The sequence below is a fragment of the Chelmon rostratus genome, chromosome 20, assembly GCF_017976325.1.
Source record: "Chelmon rostratus isolate fCheRos1 chromosome 20, fCheRos1.pri, whole genome shotgun sequence".
NCBI classification, from domain to species: domain Eukaryota; kingdom Metazoa; phylum Chordata; class Actinopteri; order Chaetodontiformes; family Chaetodontidae; genus Chelmon; species Chelmon rostratus.
Genome location: NC_055677.1, coordinates 22,083,922 through 22,107,312, shown reverse-complemented (window position 1 = coordinate 22,107,312; position 23,391 = coordinate 22,083,922). Strand labels below are relative to the sequence as shown.

The following is a 23,391-nucleotide window of genomic DNA, read 5'->3' as shown; positions in this document are numbered from 1 at the left end:
TGAGCACAGAGGAGCCGAGCCGGATGGTGAGGGGTCGGGGCGCGCGGCTGTGAAGGATAGCGACAGCGCGGTGGTTGAGGATTAATCTGTCTTTCTAAAGATTGGCCGTCGGTCGCTTTCACGCTTCGGGACCTTTTTTTCGGGCTGAAATGTTTCGGGATTTAACTGCAGGTGCGTAATTTTGTCTGAGAATTTCACCTTTTGGGGGCTAACGTTAGCTGTGCAACAAATCGCCGGCACGGTGTAAGTTGTCTGCGTGCTGTTAACTGTGAAGTGCACGCGAACTGATTTCAAATGTAACTAGTACCTTAATGCTGCCTTCTTTCCGTTGATAACACCGGCCGAACGTTACTTGTTCTTAACGGGAAGCTACTTGAAACATGTTTTTCCTCCTAACGCACCAATTCGGCATACACTCAAAACACCAAGCACGTATGACTTCCACAAAACCCCCAAATTCAGATTTCATTCAACTCGTAGCTCCGACAGTCAGAGCGGACTGCAACAGGCGAGATATTCAGATGAAAATCGTTGCTTGGAAGATTTTATGAATGCCGAATTAACTCGTTGACCTTAATGATCCGACGGTCTTACGGGGCTTGAACGCGTCATGTTTTCTTTAGTAATGAGAGAGAAATCGCCACACTGTGGGATTTTTAAGCATCAGTGTCGTGTTGTGTAATTACCTGTGCGCGGAAGGTGCGCATTGACGCAGTGTCGATGGGAATGACATGACTGCCTGTATTTAACTCTTTTCTCTACTGCTTACTTTTCAAACTCCGTCAGATAAAATGACATTTACACCAGGTGATCCCAAGCAAGGCATCAAAGGCTATAGATGAATACAGCACGGAAGATTTATAGGAGTGAAGGCTGTCATTGCAAACATCATATGTATAAACGAATTGGTTACATTATTATATGCATGTCCTGTGTGAGGTGTTGCATGTAATAAGTCAGAGCCAAACATAGTCCTGGTGTGACTGTTGAAGGATAGCTCCGCGTTTGAAATGTCACATGTAAAGCTCTGCCGGATTTTGTTTTGGGTTGTAATTTGCATTATTGGAGACCTTTTTAGCACTACAGCCATGATTCAATTGAATCACCTTACACATTGTTCGATCAGAACGCTGCTTGTGAAATATTGCCAGCAGACAGCAGCACTGCTGAGGAACTGTCCAACTTCATGCATTGTTTTCTTCTGATTGACCCATTCAGACTGCTGCAGATTCATTAGTGTCAACTTCACGAGAAATGTGGGAAAAAAGTGTTTTACTATAAACTACTGCCAAAAAATTTCCCTTTTAGTAAAATTGAAGCAGGATGAAGAGCAGTGTAGTTATACTTGTTGGCGTTGGGGTGTATACTCTGCTAAAACCCAGCTGGTAATGTGCTACACCTGTGAAACAGTCAGTAATATGGTAACAGTTCTTGTCAGGATTAAAAGTCTTCTCTCTCCTTGACAGCATCCTTCATTCCTGTTGTGGTGCAGTGCTGAACCGCTGGATAGCAGCCACCAGGCCTGAGGGCCACCGGACCAAGACGACATGCTTGCTGCCATGCTGCGCCAGAGTACAGGCGGAGGATCTGGAGGTGGTGGTGGTAGTGGTGGTGGCGGGACTAAACTTCCTTTAAGCATCTCTCGACTCTCCAGCTCGGTGTCGGCGGGCACTGCCAGCGTGGGCCCCTGGGCGCCGGGCAGGGTCTCCAAGAACGGCTCTGTGAGCTCTGACAGCCCTGATGTCCCCGCCTCAGACCCGCATTATATTATGCAGCTGGTCAGCGACGTGCGCAAGTTTGCTGATGTGCTTCTACAACTCAAAGAAGTTTTCAACTCCAAAGGTATGTTTGGAAAGAGTGAACACTGTTTGTTAAGGGGAACGTGGCAGCCTGTGTTTTGTAATTTCCTGCTCTGTTAGTTGTTTTTTTAACAGTCTCCCCTAACTAAGCAATACTTTTTTGAGGACTTGGTGCCCGACACCATAAATAGATTCAAATACTAACTGGAGCTTAATCTGCTGCTATTTTTCAAAGCTTCTTTGGAGGTAACCTGTAAATGATTTGTTGCCACAACAGTTGGCCGTCGTGGATGAGGGCGTTTCATTTACACATGTGCGTGCTTCCACACGACAGCCACAACACGTCATCTTGTTCCCCTGTTTCCTCTGATGATGTGAGCGCATCGTTGTGGTTAAAACCTCATAAATCTTTCCTCATAGACAAGGCATGTACGTCCTTTAAAATCTGAACTTGTGGTGGTGTAGAGGGTGAAAAAAGCAGGATGGTGCAAAAGCAGCCAAAGAGATTTATAACGGACCTTAGCTGCCTGTCAAAACTTGTGTACACACTGTTTCTTTCACCACAGTGTACACAGTCCCAGGTCTATGTACCTGTTTTGTCCCGCTGCTGCTTTGGCTGCACGGTCAGTCAACCAGCCTTATCTCTCTTTTAATTCTGCCCTTGCCCTCTGTGTTTCTTTCTGGAAAGTAGAAAATACTAAGAAAGTGTATTTACTCATCTCTCTAAAAACTGTTAATGGAGGGTTTGATGAATTACTTCACAGTTAGTTTGCAGGTGAAGGCAAATTTGCTTGCCACAAATTCTTCTTAGATGAGTAGGTGTGAAGGACCCTGAAAAGATATTTTGACATGATTATGACATTTTTACACTGTGTAAAAAACAAACAAACATCAGCCACATTAATGAAGAGCAGCATTCCAACGGGAACATTTAGAAAGCTCAAGCTTTTTTTAGACAGAATAAAATAACTCTTAGCCACAAACTGATAGGCTTCCCTTTGCCAGTGATGAAATAAATAATTTCTAAACCAGAGGGAAGTTTAGAGACAGGCAGGGGGTGAGGAGATGTGCTCATGTCTGTGTGACTGTGTATGTCCTGACTTGGTATGTTTGGCTTTGGCTTTTGGCTCAGACCAAGAGTTCTTAATCCCCAGACCTGGTAAGGAAGGTATACTTAAATAAAATGAGGTGAAGGTGCATGTGAGGGTGGTGCTGGTGGTTCCCCCTACCCCCACCCCACATTACCACTGTGCCATGACACCCAGGCCCTGGAATGCTTTTGTTTTTGTCTGGAGAGGTCAGTAAAGGTGCTTGACCCGGCTGGACGTGCCAGCATTATAGATAGTATGACTTGAGCAGGCATTTTTTAAGCTTGAGAGACTTTTCAGTGACTCATCAGCGTGTCAGCGATCAAAGGAGTGAGAGATTGTGTGCAAGAGATTGATGTCTGCAGCTTTACGGCGCAGAAGAAGGCTTGGTTTGAAATTTGAAATTCACCTTGAGCTTTCATGGCTTCACATTTTCTGTTTCTGACTGAAACAAGCGTAATCAGCCACAGATACAGTTTAATTTTGGTCTGTTTAATGCCAGATTTAAGGTGATCAACACATGTATGCACAGGTTCTTGTTCTGCAACAAGGTTGCATAGCTGTCATACCTGGTGTTTGGCCCTTGCTGCTTGTCATTAAGAAACCGGTTTATAATCTGTGTTCTCTCTAAATAGCAACTGCTTTGACTGTGAGTAGAACCTAAGAACATACCTTAAATGGGTTTAAACACAAACTCATGAAGAACGTAATTCAGCGACTGTCGGCCCACTGTGCTGCAAATGTAACTGCAGACAATTTACAGGTCCAGTAAGCACAAGCTCAATTATGCAAATGCGGTCACTGAGATACCAACACGTGATTGTAAAGCAAAGTGGTCCCATTAGAGGGCTTATTTCGGCTAAATACAGGAAGGGGCAGGTTTGGGAAAGTAGGCTAATTATGATGTAGAAAACTGGCCTCCGTGCTACACAGGAAAGTGTCAAAGAGACCATTGTGCCTCAAACTGCGGACAAAAGTTCAGTTAAGGAGAATGTATGACAAAGCAGTGATTTCACTTGACCCCCTGCAAACACAGACCTCATATTGAGGCCTTTTGATTTTACTTTGTTGTTCATATCAGGATGTTTTGTGCTTGTCGTCAGTAAGCACCTTCAAAGTGTCATTGTTGAGGTTTAGCACTCTAGGGCTTTAGCCGAGCTTGCTAACAGATTGTTGAGAGTCACTGACTCGCGCTGTGATTGGATGTGATTCAAATCCCCCTCTAATTTATGGTCATATTGTCTTCACAGCGCTTCACAATAGTTCAAACCTCTCATTACCCCGGCCGCTCACTGAAATCTAAGTGAACCCTCCTTCTTTTTTTTCTTTTTTATAACCACACAGGGCCAATAGTCAAGAGCAACATTCAACTTAGAGCCTTGTACCCCTCGCAACAGCGCCTGCATTCACAGTCAACGACGTGAGTCTGACACCCATTGTCCCAGGCTTCTGCAGACTAGCATGCTGCTGCTAACTGGCAGCATTTTCAGAAATGATACTTTCCCAAGTTAAGAATAGCTGCGGCCTGTGGGATTGGTCCCTGGGGGGTTTCTTCCGCCAATTCCATTGAGCATGTTTTATTTATGAAAAAAAAGTTTATTTTTCTTGCGATGCACATCAACCATAAATGGTAATTACAACATGGTTGCTCTTCAGCTGTGGTTACAGCCAATGACGCATGACTGAATTTTGTTTTTTACTAGAGCCTGAGAAGACATTTCTGTGCCTCGACTGTTGTCAGGTCAGCGTTGAGCTCTCTTCACAGTATCTCCACAGTGTGACTGATATAATTTACATTCTTCGTGTCCAGTCGCCACTTGTGAATGACATGTGGGTAATTGGAGGGGATTATTATTTCGAAGGTGGGTCTTAAGTGGGGTCACAGAGGACATTTGGAGACTGGATGATGCTGTGGAGGAGGGCCCTGTGGCCTTTGTGTGTGTGACGGTGAGCGGGCCCCTCTGACGCCCTCCATCATAAGATTAGCGTAGCAAACATTTGGCCCCAGCCTGTCTTCATTTAACAAACAACAGACTCCAAAACTGTTTTGGAGTTTGCTGTGTTTTGCAGGAGCTTTGCAGAGGACTGTTGTGCATCTCATCGCCTATTTTAGGTCAGTCAGTGGTGCAATGTTTTGGCTGCCAGCATGACTGGGACAGGTGTGTCATCAGTGTTTTCGAACCCCGATGCTGCAGAGCAGAATGATGGCCAATTTTGTGCGTCAGCTCCTTAGGAATGAAAACTGCACCACAAGCTATTCCCTCACTCTTCATTCAGCTGAGGCGAACAAGCTTATTAGTTTCATGTGCTCAGTTTACAATTATCTGAGCCTTATCTAAATAGCATCTGGATCTGTCTGTTGTAGTTAGAGAAGCTTGATCTTGTGTTGAAATAAAGTAGGTCAGACGTGCGTGACTCTTGTTGGGTTTTGCATTGTAATAACTTATTGCTGTTCTCTTTTCAGTAGACCTTGAGCAGCCAACTTCATGTACAGTATCAGCTCAATTCAGATTTGCACCTGTCAGACATCTGTGTGTTTCTCTCGTGTGTTGATTGCTTTTGCATAGACATATCGTCACCACAACAACTAACCCCTTCCATTGGGGTATCTTCAAACAAAGCATAATCTGTTTACACAGCCACACTTGTGTCATGTCCCCCCCACCTCTCCTTCTTCTCCTGTCCCACGTACCCCGCACCTGCAGAACAAACACCCACTTCCTGCTTTACAGTCTCCAGCTCAGGAGCAATGTAATGTGTTCTAACAGCATTACAGTTTGTTCTTAAATCATGAATTCAATCACCCATTATCTGAGTGAATCTTAGTCAGTTTTCAGTGTAGCACATGCATGTCAAAACTTGGCTGTGGCTAATGGGCTCTCTCTAGTACCACAAGGCCATCCTGCCAATGAAGCTAAATCTAAGAAACGAAATATTGCCCAGGCATTCTTTCCAGGAAGGATGGCTGTGCATTAAGTGTGCATGATAGCAAGTGTGTGTCACCGCTCCATCATCATTAATGACAGTTTTGATTTGTCAGTGTTAGTGTATGACCCGTTTACCTCTCCACTCTCCACATGTCAGCTGTGTGTTTTGCTTCAGATCATAAACACTGAGTCATGTCAAGTGTCCTCAGTTAGTATGGGTTTTGTAGGCTCTCTTGTCACACTGAATGTGTGATTCTGGGCTTTAATGATTAACAGGTCCCTTCTAAAAATGTCCTGCAGGTGTGTTGTGTAATGTTCAGTGGTACAGTGTAATGCACCTGACCACTCAGAGTTACAGTTTTGTGGCAGAGAGCCAGAAATGTTTTTAGAGTTACTATCTTTTTTCCTTCAAATCATTGGCAGTAAAGAAGACGGTATAATGGTTGCATTGATGTTTAACATACTGATCTTCATTTTGGCCTTTGTGTCTTCAGTTGAAGCATTCTGCAAAGATGTGGGAAATGAGTGCCTTTTCTCTTTTTGGAAGCCTGTTGAGTATTCTACCATGATGCAAAAGCTTTGTGGGAAAGTGATTCTGGTGTGGGTCCTCAGAGAAAGCCTAAATGCTATTTTAGTCATTTGTATTCTAAATCACCCCTTGTGAAATAACAGCCTAAAATTAGCCTTACTTGGGCTGTTCACTAACCATTCCAGACTTTCTTAATGGCTGTAACTGTGCTCTGTTTGGACAGTCTATCCCACTGGGTCTGGGATCCACTGTAAAGCATTGCAAGCTTCTTCTTGCCTCCAAAAAGTTCCTTTTATGGTTCTTTTAGTCTGTCCATTTTTAAAGCCACTGTAAATTATCATGAGCACAAGACAACTACCCTTCTTTACTTTAATGTCATGTCCTAAAGAAGTCAAGTTACTTCCTCTAAATTAAATTTTCCAAAGATCTCGATTTAATTACACTGTATACTTATCTTGCTTACTAAGCCTCCTAACAGGATTTATTACATTACCCTAATTGTTTTGGGTGATCTTTGTTCAAAAGCACAGCTATTGTCTGAGCTTTAGTTGATGCAGCGCTAGGGTTAGATCTTTGGATTGTTACCCCCTGGAATTAAAGGAATTGTGACATATGGCTGGTCCATTTATCTCCTCTGCCTGAGGGAACAAAACATGAAATTATTTACTGTTCAGAATACCATTATCTTAAAATCTTTAATTTGGCAATGCAGAATGCGTGCAATGGTGGCACGCTGTACACTGGTGGCAAAACCATGCTGACTTGTCAAGTTTAATAGCCCAACTGCACTTGAAGATTTGTACGTTGTTTTCAAGTCGTAGCCCAAACGAGCTCCCTCTCTGTGTGTCTCTTGTCTTCCTTCCCTCTGGTAAGATTTATGGTTATGGGCACTGTTTTTGCTGGGGTGCCTTTGTTCCAGGAGGCTGTCGATGGCTGCCACACACTAAGATAGAGCTCCAGGATTCCCACACTACACATGAGGGCCAAGGATTGTGGGCTGTCTGATGAGGGGCTGTACTCTGGAAACTCAGTCCTGAAGGCTTCGTATATACACAGTTGAAGTTTTTAGTCCAACTATAAAGTTATATGGATATGGGAGATGACAGTGTACTTCAGTATTCTTACCCATATATACCCGGCAGATTTCATCAATACCCATTTGGTTGTGTGATCAGCAGACCTCCTCTCTCCCTTCTCGGATTAAGGCTTTGAAACAAAGATGGCAAATTTATCCTCTGAATAAGCTTAAGTAGTGCTTGAATCTGTAGCCTCTACCCCTGCATTGGATTAAAGTCATCTAGAATTAGGCCAAGCAGAATTAATTTAACATCTTGCCCAACATATGTGGGGCAAAATATTGATCCCCTTATAAAGTCACTTGATTTAGATAAATCCACTAGCAGGGATGGCCTTTGATTGATTTTTAACAATAAATCATTAATCATTAAGAGTTAGTTTTTGTGGTTAAAACCTTTTAATTAAAAAAAGTAATGGATGATTTTTAAAACCCAGATGGATTAGGTATAGTATATGAATCATAATTTAATTTTAATCATAAATAAAACAAACAAAGAAACAAGCAGAAATGGCAGCGGTCCAAACTGTTACTCTGGTTTTACCTGTTCTACCAGTTACTACTCAACAACTGGCATCAGAGATTGAATATAATTATTGCGTGGAAGATACAGACTTTGCTGGACATAAATTAGAGCACACTAGCTTTGCACCTACAACAATGTTTAAACCATTCATAGATCAGCAAATAACTGCAGATCATAAATTCCTGTGTCAAGAAGCAAAATAACATGGACTGTCTTAAGTCAATGTGTTTTGTTGTGTAAGAGCATATCTATGTTGTCAGAGATAAGCCCGCCCTCTGTTCACTGTAACTGTGTTACAGAAATTTAGCACTGTCTGTTTTGCAAGGGAGAATTAAGTAAGAAGTAAAAAAGAATCAGACATAGTTAAATGCTGCAGGTGACAGATGCTAATCTCATTTTCAGCATGTCATTAAGGTAAGTAATGAGTTTTAGCATGCTGTCCTTGTCATATGAAAAACCACTTGGTCATTTCTAACAGCACAGACACAAACTATGTTTACTCATGGCATGACGCAGGTATCCCAGCCTCTCTATTCACCAGGCTTTGAGTGAGATTTTGGTAACTAGCATTCAATCTTATTCACAGATTTTTTTAAAATGAACTTCTCGTCTGCATCAGTTGTTTTTGTAATTCCCTTTGCAGCAAGAGCTCTACTGAGCATAATTGGCCTTGTTTTTCTGTCAGAGCCAACCTTAGGGCAGAGCTCGCATGTGACTGGGTCAGCCCCATGCTGGGCAGAGCTCATAACTTGTTAAAGGCCAATGGAGCTGATGGGAGAGAGAGAACGATAACCAGCCGCTGCCTTTGTCCACAACATTTTAGGTTTAGGAACTCAGTCGCTGTGCTCAGTGAAAGGAACAGAAACTCTGTTTGATGTGGACGTAAACAGACTGAGCGTGAAGCATAGCCAGGACCAATTGGGGTCTGCCCTGTCTTGTGAGACTCAAATTAGGTCCCATTGGGGTGTGAAAAGGGCATGGGAGGAAAGAGGTTTGATTGAACTTGCCAAAGCATACAACACACAAGCAACAATACCCATGTGTGTGTCTTTTCATCTTGCCATTTTTTAAGGACAGAATTCAGGAGAAGCTAAATCTGCATATTTGATAAGTAGCAATGAATGGTGATGGGGCCCATATATGCAGGGGGCCTCTTGGAATTAAAATGTTTGGTACTTTTGATATGACTGGCAGGTGTAGATCAGCATTGCCTCCACAGCCCTGAATACCTTCACCCACATGCAAGGCCTGTGTCTGCCCCAGCTGCTAATTGTAACTATGGTAAGATCAAAACAGTGCCTTGTGCTCACCCTTGTTTTTCTTGAACTGTGGAGATGTTCTTCTTTATCACTCGACTGAACATATTCTTAAAGATGCTAATTATGTTTGTTCCAATTCCCTTTTTGTAATCAGCACTGTTTCAACTGTTAAAACAAGGTCATCTCACTTAAACCCTTGATGTTGTCCAAAGTTGAGAGATACTTCTGAAAAACTTCTGTTAGTAGGACTGCTAAACGACAGTTATCAGAGTAAGTTTTCTCGTGCAAGCTTTCCATCGCCCAAAGCCCATTCTTTCAGGATTAGGATGCTAGTAAAGCTAAACAGTGTCCTCTTGTTCTCAATGCTGTGTTTGCCCCCCAACCTCAGCCCCCTCACCTCCCATTTCTGCCCCTTGACAGGTGTACTAAAGGAGGCCGTCTTTGTACTTGTTGGACAGCTCTCCCAGCTCTCCGGCCTGCTGATGTTCCATTTGCCTACAGAACACAGCTTGCAGAGTAACTGTAGTCTCTTCAGCCTAATGCCTTACCAGTTTGGCTGCCAGCTAGAGGTTGCACGGTGGGGGGATTTCAGTTTCTCTTAAAGAAAGCATAGTTGGAATGCCAACCTTCAGAGCTTTGCATCAACAGTAGGCGGTATTGGTGGTGGTGATGTGGGGGGATATCCACAGAGAAAGGTTGCCTGTCTTTCCTCACTCTGACAGACAGCTCCAAAGAGAAATGAAAGAGGGGGAAAAACAAATTCTTCGCTCCACACTGGGTATCTCATTTATATGCGAAGGACTAAAGGGAAAAATATCCATGGGTAGACTTGTCTGTGGACTAGAACGAGATCTTGGAACATTTTACCAGTTCAACATTTTTGGATAGTTGTCAGTTCCTTATCGGACCTTTATTACTAGAGTTGCAATATGTGTTTTATATCTTGTGTTCCTCCCTAGTAGTCAAACTACATATCAAGCGTTTCCTATCCAGCCTTCAGTGAGCATAATTTTTCATTCATGTTTGGTTTCCTGAGCTAACAGCTATCCAGCCTGACAAAGGCAGTAGCCTGCAGAGTTTAAACATAAAAGCCCCCCACCTAGGTGAAAGGTGCTGTGTGTCTAGCCTAGGGCTCTTTTTTAAACGGCAGCTCTTTGTGCATGCAGTCATGGGAAAAAGAGCTTCAAAGGTGAAGCAACAGGGACTGCCTCGGTATGAGCATAGAAGTCTGAAGTCTGGAAAGGCGAAGTTTCCCTGCCTTTTACCAGCTGCATGTAATCTGCTAATCCATAGAGCGGGCCGCCGGTGGTCTGTCGACAGAGGTGGGCCAGGGCCACTGACCGCAGGAAGTTCGGTGAGGAGGGGGGCATCAAGGGATGTATGGGCCACCCATCGCAGTGACCCAGCCCAAGTGTTAAAGGTTAAGTGGACCCATTATGTAAGGCCCAGAAATAGTTCAAATTTGGATTCAAAAAGTGGGGTCATTTTTAGCATTATGCATAAAGAGCTGTTAAAAATGTGGTACTGGTGAGAGGGTTATGTGAAAGAATGTGGCTTTTCACCCCAGCCAATTAAAGAAGAATCCATTTGAACAAAACAAAGGTTATTGAGTCACACAGTGATTGATTATTAGACCCACATTTCGTTACTTGTCTTTTTGAAGGAGGGGGCAAGTCTCAAAGGAGCCCCTTGAAACCTAGCCATACCAGAGCTTTTGATGAATGCACAATTTCTTTAAAACAACCGGCACTACAGAATCCTAGTTGGTTATTTAGGGGTGAGTAGCTGGAATGTCCAGCTGGGGTCTGACTCAATAGGACACAATGAGAGGTTTTGATTGACATTGGTCATGGCTAGCCTGTCCAGCATCCTATTTAGCCCCCCCTGCCATGAGCTGCTTCCATTTGATCGGACTTCTGCAGACCCAGTTGTGACATGTTTAGTGATTTCACACTTGCTTTGTGGCAATAAGCACCCCTCCGTTCCCTCAAATGTTTTGAAGCATAAATAATACATTGCTCCCATGATTTGCAATGCATGACTGAGCATAGTTAGGGTCAGAGCGAAAGGAATGTTGCCAAGTCATATTGTGTCGGGCCTAGTGGAAGTTTTGTGCTTGAAAGAGTCATGCCATTGATACAAAGTCCCTGGAGTGACAGCGTTTCCTTTGGTACACATCAAGAAACAGCATCAGCATCTTTTGTTTTTGCACTGATGACCTTGCAGAACAAAAAAGCATTTGTTTCATAATCAGTATTCTGTACAGCATGGGCAGATGTTAAGTCTTACAAACCATAGCACATTAAACACTTCAGTCTAAAGTAGTTGAGTACCTGTTTTTTGGGCCTTACCTAAATATTCTCCTTCTCTTACTTTTCTTTGAGTGCAACCAAACTGACACATCTATTAAACAAACCAACAGTATAAAGACTGTGCTTATGTAAAAGAGAGGTGAGGTTAGCTTCCTTTAGGTAAGGAGAGTGTGTGCATTCCACTTGTGGCTTTATGACATTTGCCTCGCAGAAGTTTTAGCTGTTGTACATAGTACAAGTCAGAATGGAACGAGCTCTTTCCTGTTTCTGATATATCAGAACGTAGAGCCGACTGTTTTACTGTGTCTTAAAACTGATTACTAGTGACGCAGATAAGGAAGCTTTACCCTGCAGGTTAATTTTGAACCTGCATAAGGGCTTGTGCTTTGGAGGGGTCCCAAAGAAATGATCTCACACAATAAAACAAAGTAGTGACTTCGAGGTCAGGGGGCACAGGGATACATACCTCACAAATTGAAAAATAGTGCTTCACAAGTGTCCCAACCAGAGAATACCACTATAGCTACAGGTTTTATGCTCACCAATATTGCCTCCCCAGATCCTAAACCAAATCAATAAACTATATTAGATCCTCCCTCAAAATGGTATCAAAGTATAGTCTGTGGCCTTATGTTTATATATATGTACGTTCCCAACATGCAAATGTCAGAGAGTCGGTGCTCCAGAAGGGCATCAGTATGTTTTGGTATTGAGGTGTCATCTCGATGGTGAATGATCCGACAATGTTTTCATTATGAATCCCCCTCCACCCCTCACTCCTGCAACTCCCATCCTCGCTCCCAAACAAGAGGCTGGAATGTTGGGTTTCCATGACGCTAATGAAGTAAAAACCTGGCAATGTGTTACTGGCAGCCTCAGAGCAGCTCCTGATCCGCGGCCTCCTTCTCATCAGGATCAGAGTCTGATCCCCCTGTAGCCTTCATTCACCAGGGCTTATTATGCCCAGGAATGTCTCTCACTCTCTCCTTCTCTCATAACCCCCACTGAAGCAGGGAAGTGGGGTGCAGGGGTAAATTTGGGACAAATCCCAAGGGAGAGTACTACCCCAAATAACACACAACCCCCCCACACCATAGCCACCAAAACTCCTCCCCTATCACTTCTTACAATCCTCCCACCACTAACCATCACACATGGACAAAGACGCATACACACAAACTCCAATCCCTCTTTCCCGTGGAAAGTGAAAAGCTGCCATTGTGATTTATTGTTCCATAAATGCTTCATGAGGCAGGCCCATGAGGTGACCAGTCCCTCTGTTTGCTAGTGGCCCCAGGGACAATAGTGAGTTTTCGGAACTCAAACAAGTCCTCATGCAAATCTGAGTTTTGCCGTCTTCCCTCGGGAAAGCGGAACAACCATCCCAGCAGCTTGTTTTGACAATTTTCACATGGCTAATGTTTGCAACCTGAAACACCTTCTGTCGTTGCAGCTTTTGCCTCAGAATTTTCCGCTTCAAACCTGCTGCTGAAACAAAGTGCACTACTCAGATGTTCCTTTAACCGGTCCTCCCTGGTGGGAACGATTTCTTTTTCCTCTTTGTGTCTCACCGAGAATGGCAGTTGAGGGGTTAAATAATCAGTCTCTGTACATTATCCTGTGTCCTGCTGGGCTGGTGGACGCAACCATAATGTCTTGCTAATTAGCCTCCATTTAGGATGGTCCAATAGGCCACACAACAGCCATTGAAGATTGAAGCCCATGGAGCTTTGCAAAGGAAGACCCTCTGTCTCGTGGGCATTCACGGTCTAGGCTCGTCCTTAATAAACCTCCAGCTTGCCCAGGCTTGATGCCTCCAGGACTCAGGATTCAGTTACTCGGCTGATGAATGGGGTGTATAGCCTGTGTGGGGATGATTTAGGCCATTGTGTGTATTTTGTCATTGAAAGGATAATGTCCATAAATGGGATCTAAACTGACCAGGACCAATTAAGGACTTAGGGGTTGAAGCAGCTCATTGTAAACTTTGACCCTTATCAAATTATTGTGGGTTGGGGTCTCCTTGTAAGGTTGTGAGAGATAAGGTCTTTGGGAAGGCTGGGGTCTATTTCTGGTAAAGGATAAACACTTTAAGACATTTGGTTAATGGAAAATATAAGATTAAGATTTTGTTTAATTTGAGCCTGTGGAAATGAGGGAAACACCATTCAAAGGGTTTGTGATGGGAACTGAATACACTACAGAATCACTTGGCTCCTTTTTTCTCCTTTGCTCATGATTCTGCAGATACAGTCATTTTTCAAGTGACAGAGTAATCCAGGCGGTCAGCAAAAAGAATGAATTGTGTGAATTGATTGTATAGAAGTATTGAGTCTCACTTTGAGGTATGGTTGTGCCAGACGCGCTCGACTGGCCCCTTTCCTGCCTCATGGGGAGTTGGGTAGCTGAAACAGAAGGATGAGAGACTTTCATCATCAAAAACCACTAGGTCCTTGGCACTAGAAGGAGCTGTGCATGACATCTGATGAAGATGGATGAAAATGGTAGCTATGGTGAAGGATAGGACTCTCCAGGTCCTGTGGAGAAGCTTTTGGCAAGCTAAAAGCAACAGGGCATGTTGGCATGGAGTAGTTGGTGTGGTAGTGGGATTTGTGCTTGTGTTATGTAATCATTTTGACATGTCTGGGTTTCAAAGTTGAGTTGATTTGATGTGTGTGAATCTTTTGTAAGTGCTTGATGTACAGCTGAAATAACCTCTTGACTTCCTCTCTGTGTTATCTCCTGAAATTGTTACACCTCACCTAATGCCATTTAGCACATTATGAGAGCCGTGTCTCATTCACTGAGGTGAAAATGGGGGCTGTCAGAGTAAGTAAGTGATTACTTATTTGACAGTTAGCAGCTGAGTTTTGGCCCACATAGTTCACTTCATGCAGAATGTTTGATTATTGTTGTGATGTTGTGACCCGTTGGTCAATGTGAACTTGTCACCTGCTGGTCAGTTGGCTGGATTTCCGGGTCAGGCCTCAGCTAGCATTGTCATGGCGGCCACACAGACCCAGCATTATTAGCCCCACTGGCGGCACTATTTGTCCCACTCCAAAAAAGAGGGCTAATGAATAAAAGAAAAAATGGGAGACAGCTAAAGTCTTTCTGATCCCCCTTTCCATGAAGGGGTAATCCAGGGGTGATCGTCAGCACAAAATGTGGCTTTGACTGCCTGTATCCATTCTTTGTGTGTGTCTGTGTGTGTGTGCGTGTGTGCGTGTGTGCGTGCGTGTGTGCGTGCGTGCGTGCGTGTGTGTGTGCGTGTGTGCGTGTGTGTGTGCGTGTGTGTGTGTGTGTGCGTGTGTGTGTGCGTGCGTGCGTGCGTGCGTTCGGCCTTCATTTACTAGAAAGTTGCAAGGAGATCTGACCGAGAATAAACTCATTGATGCACTATGATGAAGACATTTAACGCATGAAATGATAACAACCTGCTAAGCCGCTTGCTACTGTATGTATTTAGTGAGATTACAGCCATAGACCGGAACGTATTTTAGCCAAAATAACAATTATGTATGTCTGTGTTTGTTTGCGTGAGAGGAGCAGACAGATGCGTCTCTCTTTGCCTCGCCATTTCCTTTGTTTGTGAGTCATCTTTGGGGCTCTGTCAGAACCCTGTCACAGTATCTGTAGTACTCAGAATGTTTCCGATAAGTAGTAAAAAAGATGCATTAACCGTATTCCATCACTTATGACCTCACTCCTTGGCCATGCCCAGAGCACATTTTCAAGGTCTCTTGAAACCAAAGTGCATTTTGTCCCTTTGTAAATGGTGGTGACTCACTCATCTAGTACACAGAACCACATACCTGAGATACCCTTGTTTTCTTTGGTTAACTGACTAACTGTTAATTGCAGGAAGAGCACAGTACATCAGGTTTATTTATGCAGTCAGCTGTCAGGTCAGGCCCATTTTAGTTCTCTGAGTAGGCTTGCCAAGTTGTGTGCAATCCCTCTGCCGTCTCTGCTTTATTGTGTATTTGCAGAGACAAACCGTGTATTGATACAGTGTTGACCAGAACGGGTGAATGGGTGGCAGTAGTTTGACATGGCTGCCATGGTCACTCTTCCAACCAACAAAACTGGAATGTCATGTGGTTTCCAAAGAGGTCGCACAATTCATTTAAAAGCAGGAAGGTTTTTTAAATAGCTGAGTTCAGGGTCCAATCTGCTCAGGTTTTACAGCACATGATAACTTCTGAAGCCCCAGTGTTGAAATACAGTACAAGCTCCATAACTAAGGCATTTTTCAGACTGAAGACACAGTTTATAGCATAAAATAGAACTTTGAAAAGCCATGACATAGCTGACGTTCTGTAGCAGAATGGGCCTTGACGAATTGCACAATGACGTGTCATTATCATTGTATTGGTCAAAGGTTAACAAGGTGAACGGATATTGTAGTAGTAGGATATGTCATTTGCTTGACATTCACTAGACACTGTTAGACATTGTTTTCACTGTCTTTACCAGTGCCATCATGTTACACAATTAATTGAATTGAAAGATGCATATATTGCATTTTTGTTCCTTGCATTGCTCTTAACATTTTACATCTATAAATTAATGTGGCAAGACAGAATACTTATTTAAAAACCGCAACTCTGATCCATAGTTGTCACATTTGCAGTGACATTTGCTGTTAGGGCTTGGTCTAAGTAGTAAAAGATAGAGAGTCAAAGTGTTGCGACTTCAGGAAGTTGGGTATGCCTTAATTGTCAAAGTAAACATGTAACTTTGTAACTTTCCAGAGCACCAGGATTGCCTCCATCATGCTGTCCACGAGCGTCTCGGGGAGCTGCTGCGAGTCCTGAAGGCCATTATCAGCAAACACCAGAGCCTCAACTCGGTGGACATCCTCAGTACAGCTGGAACCGTCATCGCCACGGTCAAAGGTGAGCTATGATGACCAGATTTTCCTTAAACACATACACACACACATAACTCACAGCTTTCCTGTAAAACAAACCAGCTACTCCTCCACTCTTCCTTTGGCCTGTTTTCTGTCTCTGCTAATCTAATCCTCCTGTCCCCCTTGACAGTTTTATCTACTGGACATCCACTATTACTGTGTCCTCTCTCTCGCACTGTCCTCCCAAGTTTAAAAAAGAACTTCCCAGGGAATGTCTCTGAGTAGTTTTCGTATAGCTTCAAAGCAGTGCAGCTCTTCAGAAGTCACTCCAGTGCTTAGAATGCAGCAGCATGTGTTTCAAACCCCATACAGAGAGTAAGAAAATAATATTTGGGAGTCAGATACCTGATTCATGAGGCAGGGAGAAGCGGGTGTCCTTTGTGCTTTGTCTGCCAGTCTAGAGGGAACTACACTGAGGAATCCTATTCAATCTCTCATTCTCTGAGATTATGATCTGGCATGCAGGTCAATTCTTAACTTGGCTGCCACACAAGAATCCCCTGAGTATACCTCGTCTCAATGCAAAGAGGTGCATAAAGGGGTTGCATAGCTTTTTGAAAAGCTTTCACTTAATAAGAATGGTGACATGGTGAAGTGAACAAAGCCAGAGAAGGCTCTGCATATGAATGTGGCTTACCTTCCCTGAAATATTTGGACTGAGTCCACACACGCGGGTGTGTGCATTTGTGTGCCATAAACAGTGATTAGGTGCATGCAAGTCCCATCTTTTGTGTAGTCGCTTGATAATTGTGTGTCATTCAAACCTGTTGATGTACAATAGAGGCACACAGATCAGGACCTTTTTTAATAAGGAAGCCTTAGATTTGACAGCTTAATGGTCGTTCTGTAAAAGCCTTTGACTTCGGCTCTTAGTGTTATTGCATTAATGGGAAGAAGGATTCTTAAGAATGTAGATTAAAATCCAGCTGTTTTTCCAGACCTGACTTATTAATAGCAACTGGTGTAAGAACACCAGTATTAGACAGGTCTCTGAGCAAGTGTCAATGATAAATAACAAATAGTGTTAATAGGTTTATCATTAATAGTAGCTGTAATGGTCCAGTCTTCTCATAATTATGTGCAGTGAAAATCTTTTCTGCCACTAGGTGGCCAGAATTGCTCACTTCCTGAAACTAAAACAGACATGGTGTTATCAGCTGTACACTACCAATATTTTTGTACCAAATCTGAAAGCTGAAGATATAAAATGTTCTTATGCTATTATTATTATTATTATTATTATTATTATTATTATTATTATTATTATTATTAGTATTATTATTATTAGGTTTGTTATGTGACCAGGAGGTTTTCTTCTGACATGAATTTAAAAAGAATTAATAATAAAGGGTGTACAGTTTAATTGCGTTTGTACTTCATTACACTCTAATGTACACCCCAACACCAGATCAAATATTACTTCATACAGAGTATTGTCACTTCCTCCATCCTATGATACTTCAGTGGCATGCCAAGTTGCAACACCTTGGTATCAGTCTTTGTTGGAAGAAAAGTTCTTCTTAGACCTGTATTCTGCGTAGGACTGCAGCTGACGAGTGTTTCGACTGTGTTGAGGTTTTCCACTGAAACAATACCATTTTTCCCCGATGATGTAACTTCCACGTTTGGACCACTGGTTGGGGCCTGAGCAAGTACTGGCATTGTATTCCAGCAAGTCTCAGGATGTCCTGTTGGGGGTAGGGGTTGGTCAGAAGTCGAGGAGATGCAACGGCATAAGAGAGTTGTGTGCTTTGAATGGTGGTGGCTACAGTAGCTGGGCTGGGGCTGAAAGAGGCTCCCATGGCCCCATGGACTTTAAAACCTGTCAGTATCCTTTTTCCCACCTTTTCGACAGAGCCGTAACACTTCCTGTGCCTGAGTCAGAGAGAGGATTTTTTACGTTGGATTTATTTCTCTGTCATGTGCTCCTTTGCTGGATGGAGGAACACACTATTGGATCCCCTAAAGAACAGCAACGTCTTCTGTGGCATATTTAATGTGCGAGGTCAGAGAAATCGCAGTTTTGACACCCCAAAGTAGTCACTTCTAATTGAGACGGCTTATTTTCGTTAAACAGGAGGAACCCTGAAGAAGGTTTTGAGGTGGGTAATTGCTAGTGTTATTATCGTATCACAGTATTATGTCTCTGACAACTCTTTCCAAAAGACCTGTGTGCACTGACTAATAGCTACTGAGGATGGATCTTTGTATTTGGTTGGCTTTGGTAGGTGAGTGCTCTTCACTTTTTATTATGTGGCACCTATGTGGAAAGGCCTGGTTAGAAAGTGAGTGAGGATACTGTTTAAAGCTGTCTGTCTGTGAAACAAAGTCATCAGACAAGGCTCGATACCCAAAAGCAGAAGGTTTTCTATTTAAAATGTCTGCTCTGTTTGAACTCTAGAAATCTCCATTGTTCTAATGGAAAGGAAAGACTGAGGAAATCATGGAGGCAGCAAAGTGGTTGGTGACATCACTGATTTATTGCTTGGTGTTTGGTCTCATTTTTTGAGCATCTCTCTCCCAGTTTATTTTCTCTCTGCTCAGTCAGGACAGGAAGTTTATTGTGAAGACTGATTACAGCCATATTTACACTGGTGTTTTTCCCCTATTCTGTCCTCAGCCATCACTGTGTTTAGAGTTGCAGCAGGAAACTACTGCCCTTCCAGATTACAGCCAAATATACACACTTGCAGTCTTTGCTGATCTTGCCTGATTTGAAGTAAAACGTTGCTTTTGGATGCCTCTGAGGAACTGTTCAGTTTTGAAATGTCTGCACATTTGAGATATGAGGTGAGCAACTCTTCACCTCTCAGTGTGATCTGAGGAGTACAGCATTGCTCAAAAGAGATTTTCATTGACTCCATTGTTGACGTCATGCACAGGATGATGAATCATACCATGAAATTCATGCTTTAAACACAGCCATATCAATGGCGCCAGTGGAGGATGTCTTCAGTATGCAGGGTTTAGGTTTGCTACCAAGGCTTGACTCAATCCTACTTCATCACAATTTGACAGGGGTGAACTTTAAGGAGGTGAACGAAGAGAACAAGCAGAAGCTTTTCGGGGAGATCTACACCGCTATCGACACATTGGCATTCACCTTTGGCAATGTGTAAGTATTATATCATTACTGTGACTGGAATTCCCATAGCTCAAACTGCTGATGAGTTGCCTCTATGTAGACTTAATGTAGGGCAGGTTTTTTCAACTGAATGTGTTCCCTGTCAACTTTGAGAGTATGTCATTATCATAGGTTAGTTTCTATTTATATAGCACATTTTTAAATGCAAGGCAGAAAAAGGTAAGGTAACATAAAAACATAAACAAAGAATTAACATCACAAGAACAGGAAATGTGATAATAAATGAAGCATTTCTATGTAAATACCAGGCTAACAAAACAAACTCATCCAAGAGATTAAAAATCAGGATATCCTTGCCTCTGCTGCATCGATTTAGACATTTCTTTTTTTTAATCTGTTTTTCATGACAGATTCAAGTTCCCCCAAACTTAATGGTGCAATGCTAAAATGCTGGAGTACTCCTTTAAACCCATTTTAAACCAAAACACTGTTTTATGATTCCTGCATATTCTTATTCTGATCAATTTCACCCTTAAGCCTTCTTAAGCCAGTCTATTGATTTGTGTCTGTGTTTTCCCTCAGAGTGTCTGACTTCCTTATGGGAGATGTAGAGAATGGATCAGTGTTGGGGCTCCCCCTGACTAAGAGAAGCAGGGTAAGAAAAAGTTCAATATTTATATTGTATAGTTCAAATGGTCTAATTAATTCAGCCCAAATAAGGTGTCACCACCTTCCAGAACTGTAGTGGCATCAAATTACAGTCTGAAATTAATGAATTCATATAGAATAACTAATAACTAACTAATTATATTAGTTTATTCAATGTCCCAAGAATTTAAGGATGCGGCCTTCTGCCCCTGAAATGTCAAGAAAAAGATATGCAAAATGACGTGAAGTGAGCACAGTTTGCAGGTTAAGGCATGTTTTGAATGCCCTCTGCAAATGACAAATCGATGTCATGTATTGGTCTTTTCCTGCTGTAGGTTTTATAAGCTGCTCTAAAGAGGAAGCAAAGTTATGATAAGCCTTGTTTTAAGCAGAACTGTGCCTTGAGTAGGAAATTCATCCTCCTCATTGTAGATTTTTCTGTTTTCGTCCGTCTGGGTTTCAGTCTTTTGAGAACCTCTCCGTGGAATCTGGAGGATCCGGTCCAGAGAAAGATGATCCGCCAGGTAAGATGGATCTCTATAACACACAGCTTCTGTGCTCTGCTGTACTGGTCTGTGAAGGTGTCAGCGGAAACTTATCCTGGCAAATTTTGGAAAAACTTTGTTCATAAATCTGTTTGAAAAGTTTGTACTGCATCACTGCCTTTGGAGTGTTTGTGGGTTTATCTGAGGTAAGAGCACCACTAGTTGTGATGACTAGTGACCTTAACTACTTACGAATACAGCCAGCAGCCAGTCTCCTGTCAGCATTACTTAGCTTCAAATGGTATTAGCTCATATCACGCTGACCCAAGGTCAGTGTGGGCTTTTCTTGCTGACTCACAGTCACAGATGTTGCTAGCTTCACACCGATGAGGTGTGTCCAGCAGGAGTGGAGAGAGTTGCGTTTCATGGGGGTTCTTTGCTAGCAGTCATGTTTAAGCCCATCTTCTATAACCTCCCTTGTGCGATTCCGGTGGTTTTCACAGGGCCATCTCCACCAGTTCGTGCAGAAGAGGTGGACAGGACACTGCAGCGGCAGGACAGTGGGGTGGAGTCAGCACTGCTCTACGCCAAGGCCTGGTCCAAGTACACCAAAGAGCTGCTGGCATGGGTGGACAAGCGTCTCAGTATGGGTGAGTTAGTTAGGGAAAACGTGGAGGGATACATACAAGAGTATTTCTGACATGTAGGGAGGCAGCAGCTAAGCAGCACCTATCAAACTGAAGTCAGCTGTCATGTGTTAGTGTTACGGAGCATGTACTTAACTTTAGTACTTCATATTACACTTAATTATAGGTAGTCATGTCAGGAAGTTTTGATGAGATGTTTCCATGTACATGTCATGTATATTTAGGGTCTTAAAAAGGAACAACATCTTGGGCGCTTATTTTTTTTTTATTTTTTACTAATTGAAGCAACGATCTTGACATTTTTTAAAGATCTCATTGTTTTTAAGACATGATGCAAGACGTATGAAAATACTCTGGTTTGAAGAACTTCAGTAAAGTTTGTCTACAAAAAAGTTCAATTATCTAGTCAGATATTTGTAAAATTACATTTACTCTTCCTCTGTCATTGAAAATCCAGAATCTATGAGTATAAAAAGACTTTCACATCACATGACACTTGTATAAGTTACACGTGTTAAACTGAGATTTAATGTCAAGTCAATTCAATTATAGCCCAGGATTACAAATCACATTAAGCCTCAAGGGGCTCTACAAGCTGCACAGCATACAACTCTGTCTGCTCTTCGAACAAGGAGACCCCACAATGTCTCATCATGCTCGATGTTGAGTGTGCAGTGTGAGAGCTTTTGTTCGCACATCAGTTAATGAATGGTTTCAGTCTAATAATTAGTCACTTGGCCAGGCAACACAGTGACACAAAGCTCTCAGTTAAGCTGTACAGTGCATTTGTTATCAGGCAAACATGCATGTTGTTTGTTCAACACGTCCCCCTTGGTTAATGCTTTATTTACTGATTAATTTTATAGATTTGTCTCATGACTCAAGGGCATTGTCTGATTTATTCAGAAAATGTTACTCATGCATTTTAACTGCAGCAAAGTGCAAATAGCCGGACACACACAGGTGACAACGTGTGGCCAATAGAGAGCAATGTATATGTTGTCAGATTCAAGTCAACTTTAGTGTGGTCTGTTGCAGATATCGAGTGTGCAAAGAGTTACGCCAAAATGGCTGAATCTGCCAAGACGCTTGCAAGTCAACAGGTGAGTAGACGTTGCAGCTGATTTGACTTGCGCGTTATAATTGTGTGCTGCTGCCTTTTAGCTGCTGCGGATTGACATTCACACCTCCTCCTCCTCCTCCTCATTTAAGGAATTCATGCCTTTCTGTGAGACCTACATGACTGCTTTCAAAAATGACATTGAATACAGCCAGCTGGTACTTCACACTGCAGCAGTGCTCCAAAGCAACAAATTCATGCAGGTAATCCAACAAAGCAGAAGATGCATTTCAGAAGTTGTTTTGTAATAGAAACAAAAGGACTTACTGACTGTGTATGGTTTCTTTCCAGCCTCTCTTGGCCAGAAAGAATGAGCTGGACAAACGAAGAAAAGAGGTCAAGGAGCAGTGGCAGAGAGAGCAAAAGAAAATGGTGAGTTGATTGACATAAAGGTTGCATTTGTAGAGGCCCACACACACAAATGCTTACAGAATCTTAAGTTGTTCCACTGACCTGGGGGCTCGGTTCAAGAGTGCTCTTGAAATGCTTCTGCCTGGTTATACGCATGGATACAAATGCTTTGTTTTGTTGTGTCATGCAAGATCATCATTCTATTCCACCAGTGACAGAATAAGCATCATTAACTAAACTAACAACGCTTCAATTGGACATGATTAGGCACTTGTAAATAAATTACTATTTAACATTCAGTTAGTTTTAATGTTATTGGTTAAGCCTGAACTCTTAGAAAGTAAAATAATGATTGAACATTAATTATTCTTGTAATACTGTATAAATAACATTGGCCTCTATTACATTATTGAAATGTATGTTTCTAATGATTATTCAGTGATTATTTCAGACTACTATTAACTTAAAAGAAAACTTAAAAGCCATATTTTTGTGTTGGCTTTGGTTAGCATGGTTGGATTTGGGGTTGGGGTTGTTGCTATGGTTATGTGGAGAGAAATGTGCACAATCTGTTTTTTTTTTTCCTGTGTTTTAAAGCTTCCCGTGTTTACCACTGGAAATG

The 23,391-nt window shown here is 42.5% G+C and overlaps 1 protein-coding gene across 4 annotated transcripts in view; it reads left to right on the top strand.

Annotated features, from left to right (window-relative positions):
- The window catches only part of arhgap29a (Rho GTPase activating protein 29a), a 34,421-nt gene continuing 11,030 nt past the window's right edge, over positions 1 to 23,391 (top strand). For 2 of the 4 annotated variants that reach the window (XM_041961621.1, XM_041961620.1), the window contains exons 1-10: positions 1 to 171; positions 1,467 to 1,842; positions 16,273 to 16,416; positions 19,452 to 19,548; positions 20,101 to 20,173; positions 20,630 to 20,690; positions 21,155 to 21,301; positions 22,337 to 22,401; positions 22,511 to 22,621; positions 22,710 to 22,790. In XM_041961621.1, coding sequence (XP_041817555.1) covers positions 1,548 to 1,842; positions 16,273 to 16,416; positions 19,452 to 19,548; positions 20,101 to 20,173; positions 20,630 to 20,690; positions 21,155 to 21,301; positions 22,337 to 22,401; positions 22,511 to 22,621; positions 22,710 to 22,790 — 1,074 coding nt within the window. In that variant the 5' untranslated portion in view covers positions 1 to 171; positions 1,467 to 1,547. Of the gene's footprint in view, positions 172 to 1,466; positions 1,843 to 16,272; positions 16,417 to 18,195; positions 18,536 to 19,071; positions 19,224 to 19,451; positions 19,549 to 20,100; positions 20,174 to 20,629; positions 20,691 to 21,154; positions 21,302 to 22,336; positions 22,402 to 22,510; positions 22,622 to 22,709; positions 22,791 to 23,391 lie in introns of those variants that run through there. The other 2 variants (XM_041961623.1, XM_041961622.1) reach the window with 2 other exon arrangements.